Source organism: Mustela lutreola, chromosome 8 (genome assembly GCF_030435805.1).
Source record: "Mustela lutreola isolate mMusLut2 chromosome 8, mMusLut2.pri, whole genome shotgun sequence".
Classification (NCBI taxonomy): Eukaryota; Metazoa; Chordata; class Mammalia; order Carnivora; family Mustelidae; genus Mustela; species Mustela lutreola.
In genome coordinates, this window is record NC_081297.1 from 31577464 (window position 1) to 31591760 (window position 14297).

The window sequence follows — 14297 nt, forward strand, 5'->3', positions numbered from 1 at the left end:
ATGAAAGGACACTAATTGTCATGTGATATTTAAACATACAGCACACTAGTAAAGACAATATATTTATATAGTTAAATTCAGAATACTCTTATACTGCAGTGCGATAACATATTAACTACCATAAAGATTAAAGGAGAAAAGTATTAAAAATAACTACAGCTACAGTAATTTGTTAATGAATATGCAAAATAAACAAAGGTAAATTATGGCATCAGAAATATAAAAGGTGGGAGGAGGAGTGGCACACCAAAATTGTAACATAGGTCATTCCTGACCATATTCCCCCAAACAAGAAGAAAAACTGAAATCTATTCATGGACAGACACCCTTGGGAAAAATCTTAGAACCTTAGGATAAAGCTGAAGCACCCCCCTCTCCACATCACAGAGACCAAGACAGACTGCATTAGAGAGGTAGGAGAAGTGGCTACACACCGACCCTATTGCCCCTCTCCCATGCCCATTGGAGTGCCACACTGTGAGATTTCCCCTGAGCCCCCAATGTCTTCAGTTGGAAAAAAGAACCTAGGTGGGACATCTGGCTCCTCTAGCATTGTGTGTCATCTCTTGGGAGCCCCCACTTGGTCTCACACCATGGGGACTGTGGAGTAATCCATGGGACTTGACCATGGGGAATCTATTACAGGGAAGGAAGGAAGTGCTTGCAAAAACCAACACTCAGACCTTGACAGACTGAGTTCCTACCTGCAGTACGAAAAGTAGTAGTCCCAACCAGCAGGTTTGCTTATCTGCAGAGACAAGATGGTGGCATAATCTCACCAGGAAATGTGGTGAGATTCAGGTCTGTATGATTTGGGTTTTGAAAAAAAGAGTCTTGCTAGCCCTGGAGCTTGGTCTACTACTGCTCAGATGGCGGAGCTGAGTCAGCATTGTTCACTATTGAGTATATCTCCTTGCACTAAATGACCAAGAAAACTGGTAGAACACCTGGAAGCTGTGTGGCCCAACACAAATTGAGTAGATTACAGCAGATGGGGCTGATTATTTGCAGAGGAAAGACAGTGGTATTATTTGGCTAGATTATGGGGACCAAGTTAATTAGAGTCAAGATCACAAAGAGCTTTGATGGACTTGGAGTCCGCTTCCCTATTTTGCCTAGGCAAAGGAACTAAATTGTAGCCATACCAACTGCTGTACCAACCGGAAAGCCTGATTGGGAACACCAGGGAGGCTGCTTGAGGCTAGCCTGCCCATTCTGCCTTGGCAGGGAGCTCATTCACATAGCCTCACCCACTGCTGAGTACAGCTCCTGGCCGAGCCTAACCAGAAAGCCTAAACAGAGTAGTTAGAGGCTCTATAGCCCAGAAACACTTGAACAGAGAATACAACAGGCAGAACTGGTCTTTGGCAGAGCAAAACCAGTGGCCCTATTTGGCCAGGGAAATGGGCACAGGATTGCCACCTCTGAAGCCAGTTCTCCTGCTCCACTCAGACAGGAAGACTAATTCTTTGCTAAAAACTCAACCAAAAAAATGTTAGATCAATGAATTCAATAAAGTTGCAGGATGCAAAATTAACATGCAAAAATCCATAGCGCTTCTATATACTAACAACAAATTATGTGAAAAAGGAATAAAGAAAATAATTCCATTTATAATAGAATCAAGAAAATTAAATACTTAGGAATAAATTTAACCCAGGAGGTGAAATGTACCTATACTAAAAACTATAAAAATTAATGAAAGAAATTGAAAAAGAAAAAAATAAGTGGGAAAATTATCCTATGTTCATGAATTGGAATAATTAATATTGTCAAAATGTCCATAATACCCAAAGCCATCTATAGAGTCAATGCAATTCCTATCAAGATTCCAATGGCTTTTTTTTACAGAATTGGGAAAAAAAAAAACCCTTAAATTTATATAGAATCATAAATACCTTAATAGTCAAAGCAATTCTGAAAAAGAACATAGCTGGAGACATCACACTTTCTTATTTTAGGCTGTATTATAAAGATATAGTAATCAAAACAGTTGGTACTGGCATAAAAACAGACATACACACCAAATGAACAGAACTGAGAGCCAAAAAATAAACACACTCATCCATGGTTCGCTAATACTCAAGGACACATGTAGGGTCAAAGTGAAGGAATGGATAAGTATGCCATACAAGTGGAAACAAAAATTAGACAAATCAGACAAAATAGACTTAAGCTCAGAAGTGTAACAAGAGACCAAAAAAGGGAGTTATATATTATTAAGGTACAAATTCATTAGGAGGATGTAATAATCATGAATTTTTATGCACCCAATATCAGACACCTAAGTGTAAGAAGCAAATACTAACAGATATGAAGGGAGAAATAGACAACAATACAGTAATAGTAGGAGAATTCAGCACTTCATTTTCAACATCATCCAGGCATAGATCATCCAGACAGATAATCAATGAGGAAACATTGAACTTGCACAATACTTTAGACCAAATGGATCTAACAGACATATCAAGCACTCCATACAACAGAAATACAATACACATTCTCTTTCCTTCCCAAATTCACACACAGCATTTTCCAGGAAAGATCATATGACAGGTAATAAAACAAGTTTTAGTATATCTAAGAAGATTAAAATCTTACCAAGTATTTTTTCTAACTAAAGTAGTATGAAATTAGAAATCAATAAATGGATGAAAACAGGAAAATTCACAGATATATGTAAATTAAACAGCACACTCCTAGACAACCAATAGGTCAAAGAATAAATAAAATGTAAAATGAAAAAAAAAATAACTTGGGATAAATGAAAATAGAAACACAATACATCAAAACTTAAGGATGATGCAAAAGCATTTCTAAGAGGCAAGTTTATAGAGATAAACATCTACGTGACAAAAAAAGAAAGCTATCAAGTGAACAACTTTTCATCACAAGGAAGTATAAAAGAAGAAAAAACTAAGCCCAAAGTTAGCACAAATAAGGAAATAGTAAAGAACAGAGTAGAAATAAAAACCAGAAAAATAATAAAAAGATCAATGATGATAAGAAGTAGTTTTTTTAAGGAGTTAAAGAAGTACTCTTTATTTTTATTTTATTTTTTCAATGTTCCAAGATTTTTTGTAAAAAAGTAAATAAAATTGACAAAACTTGGGCTAAGACAAAGTGGAAAAAAGAAAGAATCAAAAGTCATAAATGAAAGGGTAGACATTACAAATGATACTAGAGAGACTCAAAGATTATGAGATACAGGGAGCAATTGTAAACTAAAAAATTGGATAACCTAGAAGAAATGGAAAAATTCCTAGAAACATATCATCTACAAAGACTTAATTGTAAAGAAATATAAAATCTGAACAGACCAATAATGATAAGGAGATTGAATCATTTGCCAAAAACCACCCATCAAAAAAAAAAATTCAGACCTAGAGACTTGAGTACCTCACTTTCACTTTTGATGATTTCACTAGTCAATTCTACCAAAAATGTAAAGAATAATTAATGCCAATCCTTCTCAAATTCTTCCCAAAAACTAAACAGAAAAGAATTCTCTCAAACTCATTTTATAATGTTAACATTACCCTGATACCAAAACCAGTTAAGTACACTAAAGAAAAGAAAACTAAAAGCCTAGATAATAAATAATATCCATGATGACAATTGACACAAAAATCCTCAACAAAATTCCAGCAAAACAAACTCAACAGAACATTAAAATGGTAATATTCTGTGACCAATTGAGATTTATCTAATTTATCTATTTTATCTTATAAAAACTTGCAATAAATTTGGTATAGAAGGAACATATCTCAACAAAATAAAGGTTATACATGACAAGTCTATAAGCAAAAGACTTAAAGGTTTTCATCTAAGATCCGGATAAAGGTGCCCATTCTCATCATTCCTATTCAATTTAGTACTGGAAATCTTAGAGCAATTAAGCAAGAAAAAGAAAAGGCATCCAAATTGAAAAAGAAAAAGTGAAGTTTTCAAATGATGTGATATTATATGGAGAAAATCCCAAGGATTCTACCACAAAACTTTTAGGACTACTAAATGAAAACAGTAAAGTCAAAGGATACAAAATCAACATACAGAAATCAGTTGCATTCCTATACACTAAGAATAAAATATCTGAAATAGAAATAAGGACAATTGTCTCAGTCACAATGACATCAAAACAATAGAGTACTTAGGGAATACATTTTAAAAAGGTTAAAATCTAAGCACTAAAAACGGTAACATTTTGATGAAAGAAATTGAAGAATCTTAAATGAATGATATCCTAGGTTTATAGATTGGAAGTTAATGTTTTTAAAATGTTGATACTATCCAAAGCCATCTATAGATTCAATGCAATCCCTATCAATATTTTAATGAAAATTTTCTGAAAATAGAAAAAAAAAATCTTAAAGTTTGTTTGGAAACACAAAAGACCCTGAATAGTCAAAGCAATCCTGAGAGAGAACAAAGTTAGAGGCATTACATACACTTCCTGTTTTCAAACTATATTGCAAGGCTATAATAATCAAAACAGAATAGTACTGACATAAAAACAGAACATATACCAATAAAACAGAATCAAGAGCTTGGATAAATCTTCATATATAGACAATTAATAATTGATTAGGGAAACAAGAATATTTAATGTGAAACAATGGTCTCTTCCATAAATGATGTTGGAAAATTGGGTAGCAATCTGTAATAAAACTGAACCCATATCTTCTATGATTAATAAAAACTAATTTAAAATAGATTAAAAACTTATGTGAGATCTGAAACCTCAATACTCCAAGAAGAAAACAGGGGGGAAAAAACTCTTTAATATTGATCTTGGCAGTAATATTTTGGACATTGTATCAAAAGCACAAGCAACAAAATAAAAAACAGGTGGGACACCAAAATAAAAAGTTTCTGCTCAGCAAAAGAAACCATCAACAAAGTGAAAGGGCAACCTATGGAATGGGAAAAAATACTTGTAAACCATCTATCTCATAATAAGTTAATATCCAATGTAAGGAACTCATACAACTCAGTAGGAAAAAAAGAGAGAGAGAGAGAGAGAAGGAAGAGGGGGAAGGGAAGAAGAGGGAAGAAGAGGAGAAAACCCAAAACTAAAACAATGCTATTATAAATGGAGAGGATGTAAATAGACATTTTTCAAAGAAGACATACAAATAGCCAATGGAAAAGTGCTTGACATCACTAATTAAGGAAATGCAGATCAAAACTACAATGAGAGGGGGGGAAACAATATGGCGGGGAAGTAGGAGGAGGCACCGTTTCAATCTGTACCCTAAAGTGAGCTGATTACCTACCAAAGAATTCCGATCACCCATGAAATCAGCCTGAGATCAGAATTATATACATCTGGATCTCTACAGGGGCAGAAGACACCAGTGGGCAGGTAAAGCAGAGTGGGAACGTAGGACTGATATCGGAAGATAACACAAAAGGGGGAGGGAGCCACCAGAGGCGACCAATTGGAAAGTAATACCCCTAATACAGGAGAGTGCCCTGCCTTTGGGGACCAGCATTAACTTGGAGTCTGGTTGAAAGCACTCAGAAAGAGCAAAGGATTGCGGGGGGGCGGGGGGGGATCAGAGCAGTTAGGGACAGGGGCTTAAGTCCCTGGACCCAGGACAGCCTCCCCTGGCCCTGAGCCAGAGAGAGTGTAAAGGAGAAAACAGGTCTTGGACCCTGAGCCACCAGCGTGTGGGAGAATGTGTGGGGTCTGGCTCCCATGAGGGGCTGGGAGCCTCGCCAGACAGCAGAACACTGTGCCATGCTATCAGAGCCTGAGACGCCCGCGTTCCACACCCTCCCTTGAGAGAGGTGAGGGCAGGCACCAGCCTGGCACTCTTAGACCCACGCCATACCATCAGAGCCTGAGACACGTGCACCCCACACCCTCCCCTGGGAGAGGTGTGCACAAGCGCCAGCCAGGAGCTCTTGGACCTGGAAAGACCAGGCACTCCCAGCCCAGGCCAGCGGGAAAATCTCAGTGTGCGATCGCTGCTTGGAACATCTCTGGCGGTCTGGAGCTGCCCAGACAGCCACTGCTGCCGTGGTTTTGGATACAAGCAGGAGATCCTGCGTCCCCAGGGACTGTGACTTGGAACCTGCTCTGCCAGTGGCCAAGGGGGAATTTATGTGCTCTCCAGCACCCACAGGGGAGCAGACTGAGGCTTCTCTCTGAGAGGGAGGTCGGGGTGCAGTTTGCTTTCCTCTAAACCTTCAAAAACCATCAAAAGCTGTCAAGGCAAGAGAAAACAGATGAACAAACATAAAAACCTCCAGAGAACAAAAGCCTGAAAAAAAAAAACAGTTTCCTCAGAGCCCACCCCCTTGGGGGGAGGGGTGGGAGGATTAACTCAGGGAACATCATTGACTGAAAACCCATGTGGCAGGCCCCTCCCCCAGAAAACCAACAAGAAAAGAAAAAAAAAAAAGAGACAACAAGGGAACAACCACCACTACTTCAAAGATAGAACTTTTATTTTTAATTCATTACCACTATTCTGGTTCATTTTTTTATATAGATAATTTTTTAACCTATTTACCATCACAGTGAGATGTCCAGTATGTCAAATTCCATAATAACCTTCTAACCTGAACTTTTTGATACATACACCGTGTTTTTCCTTTGCTTTTCTATTTTAAAAAAATTTTTTAATTTTAGTTTAGTTTAGTCTAGTTTATTCTTTTTTAATTTTTATTTTCTAATATTCATATAGCATTAAACTTCAAGATAACCCCCTTTCCCCAATCAATGCTGCCCTTTTAGGTAAACCAATTTTGAATCTCCCTTCTCCCTGTTAAGTCCTTTAACAAAGATATCAAGATACATCCAGGAAGAATCAAAATAACCTTCCTCACCCACACTGAGAACTTATAACCACTCTCCCATCTTTTTCTTCCACCAGTGTTTCTGTGTATTTGTGTTTGTCCTGATAGTATATAAATCTTATACTTGGGGTTCTTTTTGACGAGGCTCTTCTTTTTTTGCTTATATATATATTTTTTTCTCTTGCTGTATACTTTTATCAGTCTTTTTGTTTGTCTGTTTTTGTTTGTATACTTCATAAATCTTACCTTAGGGCCCGTTTGGGCTGAGCCTTCTCTTTTATCTTCCCTTTTCAACCTCTCTCTCTCTCTCTCTCTCTCTCTCTCTTTTCTTTTCTTTTTCTTTTCTTTTTTTCTCTCATTTGGGTGGGGAATCCTGATTGCTGAGAAACATTCCAGGGTGCACCTTGACTGCACCACAGTTGATACATCCAGCTACATCCATTCAGCCATCTCTCACCAAAATGACTAGGAGTAGGAATGCCCAACAGAAGAAAAATACAGAGGATGGGCCTTCTACAACAGAGCTAATAGCTATCAACAGAGACAATAAATCAGAAATGGAATTCAGGCTAACAGTTATCCAGGCAACAGGTTGGAGAAAGCCATGGATGACCAAACGGAATTGATTAGGGCAGAACTGAAAGCCACCAGGGATGATGTTCATAATACTCTCAATGAGTTCCAATCTAATCTAAATTCTCTCAAAGCTAGGGTAACTGAGACAGAAGATAGAATTAGTGATATGGAGGACAAACAGATAGAGAGAAAGGATCAGGAGGAAGCCTGGAACAAACAGCTTAGAAGCCATGAAAACAGAATCAGGGAAATAAATGATGCCATAAAACATTCCAATGTCAGAATTATTGGAATCCCTGAAGGGGAGGAGAAATAAAGAAGTCTAGAAGATTAGTGGAAAAAGTTGTTCCTGAAAATTTTCCCAATCTCACGAATGGAACCAGCATTCATGTACTAGAGGCATAAGGCTTTCCCCCCAAGATTATAGATTCTCAAAAGTCCTCAAGACACCTAATAGTAAGAATGAAGAATTATAATTGTAGGCAGACCCTCTTGAAAGCAGCTAGGACAAAGAAGCTCCTTACAAACAGAGGAAAGCCCATCAGAATAACATCAGATCTGTTCACAGAGACCTGGCAAGAGAAGAACATGCAGCCAAGAATACGTTATCCAGTAAGTCTGATATTCAAAATGGATGGAGAGATAAAGAGTTTCCAAGACCGGCAAGGCTTAAAAGACTATGCAACCACCAAGCCGACACTGCAGGAAATATTAAGGGGTGTTCTATAGAAGAGAAAAAATCTTAAAAATATCATTGAACAGAAATATAGAGACAATCTACAGAAAGAAAGACTTCAAAGGTAACATAATGTCAATAAAAACGTATCTATCAATAATCACTCTCAATATGAATGGCCTAAATGCACCCACAAAATGACACAGGGTTGCAGATTAGATAAAACGACAGGACCCATCCATATGTTGCCTACAAGAGACCCATTTTGAACCTAAAGATACACCTAGACTGAAATTGAAGGGATGGAGAAGCATCTTTCATACCAATGGGCCCCAAAAGTAGGCCGGGGTAGCAATTCCCATATCAGATAAATTAGATTTTAAACTAAAAACTATAGTCAGAGATACAGAAGGACACTACATAATTAAAGGGATTATCCACCAAGATGATCTAACAATTATAAATATCTATGCCCCCAATATGGGAGCAGCCAATTACATAAGAAAACTATTAATCAAGATAAAGAGTCATATTGATATGAATACATTAATAGTAGGAGATCTTAACATGCCTCTCTCAGTAATAGATCATCGAAGCAGAAAATCAATAAAGAAACAAGAGCACTGAATGACACATTGGACCAGATGGACCCATAGATATATACAGAACATTCCACCCTAAAACAACAGAATACTCATTCTTCTCAACTGCACCTGGAACCTTCTCCAGAATAGACCACATACTGGGTCACAAATCAGGGCTCAACTGATACAAAAGACTGACATTATTCCCTGCATATTATCAGATCACAGTGCTTTGAAACTGGAGCTCAATCACAAGGAAAAGTTCGGAAGGAACCCAAACACCTGAAAGCTAAAGACCACCTTGCCTAAGAATGTTTGGATCAACCAGGAGATTAAAGAAGAACTTAAACAATTCATGGAAACCAATGAGAATGAAGACACTTTGGTCCAAAACCTATGGGATACAACAAAAGCGGTTCTTTTTTTTTTTTTTTTTAAGATTTTATTTATTTATTTGACAGAGAGAGAGCACAAGTAGACAGAGAGACAGGCAGAGAGAGAGAGAGAGAGAGAGAGAGAGGAAAGCAGGCTCTCCACTCAGCAGAGATCCCGATGCGGGACTCAATCCCAGGACCCTGAGATCATGACCTGAGCCGAAGGCAGCGGCTTAACCCACTTAGCCACCCAGGCGCCCCAGCAAAAGTGGTTCTAAGGGGGAAATACATAGCCATCCAAGCCTCCCTCAAAAAAAATTGAAAAATCCAGAATACACGAGCTGTCTCTACACCTTAAAGAACTGGAGACAACAAATCAAACCAACTCCACACATAAGAAGGAAAATAATATTAGAGCAGAGATCAATGAGGTAGAAACCAGAGATACAGTAGAACATATCAATGAAACTAGAAGCTGGTTCTTTGAAAGAATCAATAATATTATGGACATTGGGGAGGGTATGTGCTTTGGTGAGTGCTGTGAAGTGTGTAAACCTGGTGATTCACAGACCTGTACCCCTGGGGATAAAAATATATGTTTATAAAAAATAAAAAATTAAAAAAAATTTTAAAAACAGAAAAAAATATTTTTAATTGCATCTAAAAAAAAATTGATAAACCATGGGCCACACTAATCCAAAAGAAAAGAGAAAGTCCAAATTAATAAAATTATGAATGAAAAGGGAGAGATCACAACTAACACCAAGGAAGTAGAAACAATCATCAGAAATTATTACCAACAGTTATATGCCAATAAGCTAAGCAACCTAGATGAAATGGATGCATTCCTGGAAAACTATAAACTCCCAAAATTGAACCAGGAAGAAATTGACAACCTGAATAGATCGTATCTAGTAACAAGATTGAAGCAATGATCAAAAACCTCCCAAAAAACAAGAGCCCAGGACCTGACGGATTCCCTGGGGAATTCTAACAAACTTTCAAAGAAGAAATAACACCTATTCTCCTGAAGCTGTTTCAAAAAGTTGAAGCAGAAGGAAAACTTCCAGACTCTTTTTATGAAGCCAGAATTACCCTGATCCCCAAACCAGGCAAAGACCATACCAAAAAGGAGAATTTCAGACAAATATCACTGATGAATATGGATGCTAAGATTCTCAACAAGATCCTCGCAAATAGGATCCAACAGCACATTAAAAAGATTATCCACCACAACCAGGTGGGATTCATCCCTGGATTACAAGGATGGTTCAGCATTTGCAAATCAATCAATGTGACAGAACAAATCAATAAGAAAAGAGAGAAAGACCACATGGTCCTCTCAATTGATGCAGAAAAAGCATTTGACAAAACCCAGCATCTGTTCCTGATTAAAACGCTTCAAGGCATAGGGATAGAGAGAAAATTCCTGAACTTCATAAAATCTATCTATGAAATCTATCTATCTATGAATGACCCACAGTAAATATCATCCTCCTTGGGAAAAAGCTTGCAGCCTTCCCATTGAGATCAGGAACACTCTCACTACTCTTGTTCAACATAGTATTAGAAGTCCTAGCAACAGCAATCAGACAACAAAGAGAAATTAAAGGTATCCAAATTGGCAATGAATAAGTCAAACTTTCTCTCTTCGCAGATGACACGATTCTTTATATGGAAAACCCAAAAGACTCCACCCCCAAACCTCTAGAACTCATACAGCAATTCAGTAACATGGCAGGATACAAAGTCAATGTACAGAAATAAGTGGCTTTCTTATACACTAACAATGAAAATACAGAAAGGGAAATTAGAGAACTGATTCCATTTACTATAGCACCAAGAACCATAAGATACCTGGGAATAAACCTAACCAGAGGTAAAGGATCTGTACTCAAGAACTACAAAACACTCATGAAAGAAATTGAAGAAGATACAAAAAGATGGAAGACCATTCCATGCTCTTAGATCGGAAGAATAAACATTGTTAAAATGTCTATACTGCCTAGAGCAATCTATACTTTTAATGCCATTCCGATCAAAATTCCACCAGTATTCTTCAAAGAGCTGCAGCAAATAATCCTAAAATTTGTATGGAATCAGAAGAGACCCCGAAATGCTAAGGAAATGTTGAAAAATAAAAATAAAACTGGCAACATCATGTTACTTGATTTCAAGCTTTACTACAAAGCTGTGATCACCAAGACAGCATGGTACTGGCATACAAACACACATAGACCAGTAGAATAGAGTAGAGAGCCCAGATATGAACCCTTAGCTCTATGGTCAAATAATCTTCAACAAAACAGGAAAAAATATACAGTGGAAAAAAGACAGTCTCTTCAATAAATGTTGCTGGGAAAACTGGACAGCTATATGTGGAAGAATAAAACTCGACCATTCTCTTACACCGTATACAAAGATAAACTCGAAATGGATAAAAGACCTTGACATGAGACAGGAATCCATCAGAATCCTAGAGGAGAACATAGGCAGTAACCTCTTCGATATCAGCCAGAGCAACTTCTTTCAAGATATGTCTCCAAAGGCAAAGGAAACAAAAGTGAAAATGACCTTTTGGGACTTCATCAAAATCAAAAGCTTCTGCACAGCAAAGGAAACAGTCAACAAAACAAAGAGGCAACCCACGGAATGGGAGAAGATATTTCCAAATGACAGTACAGACAAAAGGTTGATATCCAGGATCTATAAAGAACTTCTCAAACTCAACACACACAAAACAGATAATCATATCAAAAAATGGGCAGAAGATATGAACAGACACTTCTCCAATGAATACATACAAATGGCTATCAGACACATGAAAAAATGTTCATCCTCACTAGCCCTCAGGGAGATTCAAATTAAAACCACATTGAGATACCACCTTACAGTTAGAATGGCCAAAATTAGTAAGACAGGGAACAACATGTGTTGGAGAGGATGTGGAGAAAGGGGAACCCTCTTCCACTATTGGTGGGAATGCAAGTTGGAGCAGCCACTTTGGAGAACGGTGTGGAGATTCCTCAAGAAATTAAAAATAAAACTTCCCTATGACCCTGCAATTGCACTACTGGGTATCTACCCCAAAGATACAGATGTAGTGAAAAGAAGGGCCATCTGTACTCCAATGGTTATAGCAGCAATGGCCATGGTCGCCAAACTGTGGAAAGAACCAAGATGCCCTTCAACGGATGAATGGATAAGGAAGATGTGGTCCATATACACCATGGAGTATTATGCCTCCATCAGAAAGGATGAATACCCAACTTTTGTATCAACATGGACAGGACTGGAAGAGATTATGCTGAGTGAAATCAGTCAAGCAGAGAGAGTCAATTATCATATGGTTTCACTTATTTGTGGAGCATAACAAATAACATGGAGGACATGGGGAGATGAAGACGAGAAGGTAGTTGAGGGAAATTGGAAGGGGAGGTGAACCATGAGAAACTATGGACTCTGAAAAACAACCTGAGGGCTTTGAAGGGGTGGGGGGTGGGAGGTTGGGGGAACCAGGTGGTGGGTAAGAGGGAGGGCATATATTGCATGGAGCACTGGGTGTGGTACAAAAACAATGAATACTGTTATGCTGAAAAGAAAAAAAAAGAATCATCTAAACAATTATATTTAACAACAACAACAACAAAAGCTACAATGATATAACATCCCACACCTGTTAGAATGCTTATCATCAAGAAGACAAGTGATAACCAATATTAGTGAGGATGTGGGGAAAGGGCAACCCTTGTAAATTGTTGGTGGGATTGCAAAGCTGGTGCAACTATTATGGAAAACAACATAGATGTTCCTTCAAAAATTAGAAAGAGAACTACCATGTGATCCAGCAATCCCACTTCTGGGTATATATTCAAAAGAAATTAAATTACTCTTTCAAAGTGATACATGGACTTCTGTGTTCATTACAGTATTACTTACAATAGCCAAGACATGCGAACTATCTAAATGCCCACAGACAGATAAATATAGAGAGAAATATATAGAGAGAAAAATTGCTAACTTTTCTTACCATCTACCTAAAAAGAAAACAAGAGAAGCTTTTTGGGGGTGATGTGTATGCTTATTGATTGTGGTGATGGTATTGCAGGCATATGCCTATGTCTACACTTATCAAAATATATATGCATTAAATATGTGCAGTTTTTGCATAGTAAGTATACTCACTAAGCTAAAGAAAGAAGATGCTATCAATGAACACAGAATAAAGACATGGAAGAGAAAATTATCAAATAGTTTATACAAATTAGAGCAGTAAGCAAGTGGCCACTCAATAAAATGTGGTAAGAAAACATTACAAACATATAAATAAAGACTAGTAGTACATGGTGTTTGGAGAGTAGTGTATGAATATTCAGGATCTCTATCTAATTTCTAAACATTTTCATTTTAGGAATGAATTTGTTTAAAAACAAAAATATGTTTTCAAACCAACAAGATTTAGTTCCGAAGAACATCTCAATGAGTAAATTCCCAACAAAAGTGATCAATTTATCACCCTTTGACAGTCAAGGTAAAGAAAAAAAAGAAAAATATATATATATATAATATGTGTGTGTGTATGTATAGTTGTTGTTTGGTATGACTTTTCATTTTACTCATTTTACATCTTTTTATTCAGAAATATTTTGAGTGAATCCTTGCAAACCTGAAAATTAAACGGCTTTAATTGGTACCTTTACTAGTAGTATAATATTTCACAGTATAGAATTATTTATTTAATCATTCTTCTGTTAAAGAGAATTGACCTTTTTGGCTTTTTACCACTGGTAAATGTCTCCATGAACATGCATTCATATTTTTTGATGCTTGAATTTCTTTGGGAGAAAATCCCAGGATTTTATAATGTTAAAAGATATTTCTAGATTGCTTTCCTAAAATGACATTAAAATTCACATGTTCTCTAGCAACTGTGGAGGAAAAAATACTTTTCTCTGCCTAACCATCAACTATACAGGTGGGTGTTTTGTTTGATTAATTTATGTCCATCTGCGTTATTGAATCATTAATTTTTTAAAAATTTTTCCATATTTGTTAGTGTTCTTTTACTGCATAACTACCCCCCAAACTATTTAACTTAAAATAGTAATGCAGGATTTAGAGTTCATGATTTGGGAGTTAGGAATGTAGACTGATTTGGGCTGGCTAACATATGTATCTTTGGTCACCTTGTGGTCAATGGCTTCACTCACCTGTCTGGCAATTGGCTAGCTGTTATTTGAGACAATGGGGTATATATTTGGGGATCATCAAGAGATAAAA

General features: G+C 37.1%; 1 protein-coding gene across 1 annotated transcript in view; it reads left to right on the top strand.

Moving 5' to 3' along the window:
• The window catches only part of CCDC7 (coiled-coil domain containing 7), a 469805-nt gene that overhangs the window by 432419 nt on the left and 23089 nt on the right, over nt 1-14297 (top strand). Inside the window, exon 41 of the mRNA XM_059187454.1 lies at nt 13429-13548. Coding sequence (XP_059043437.1) covers nt 13429-13548 — 120 coding nt within the window. The remainder of the gene's footprint in view (nt 1-13428; nt 13549-14297) is intronic.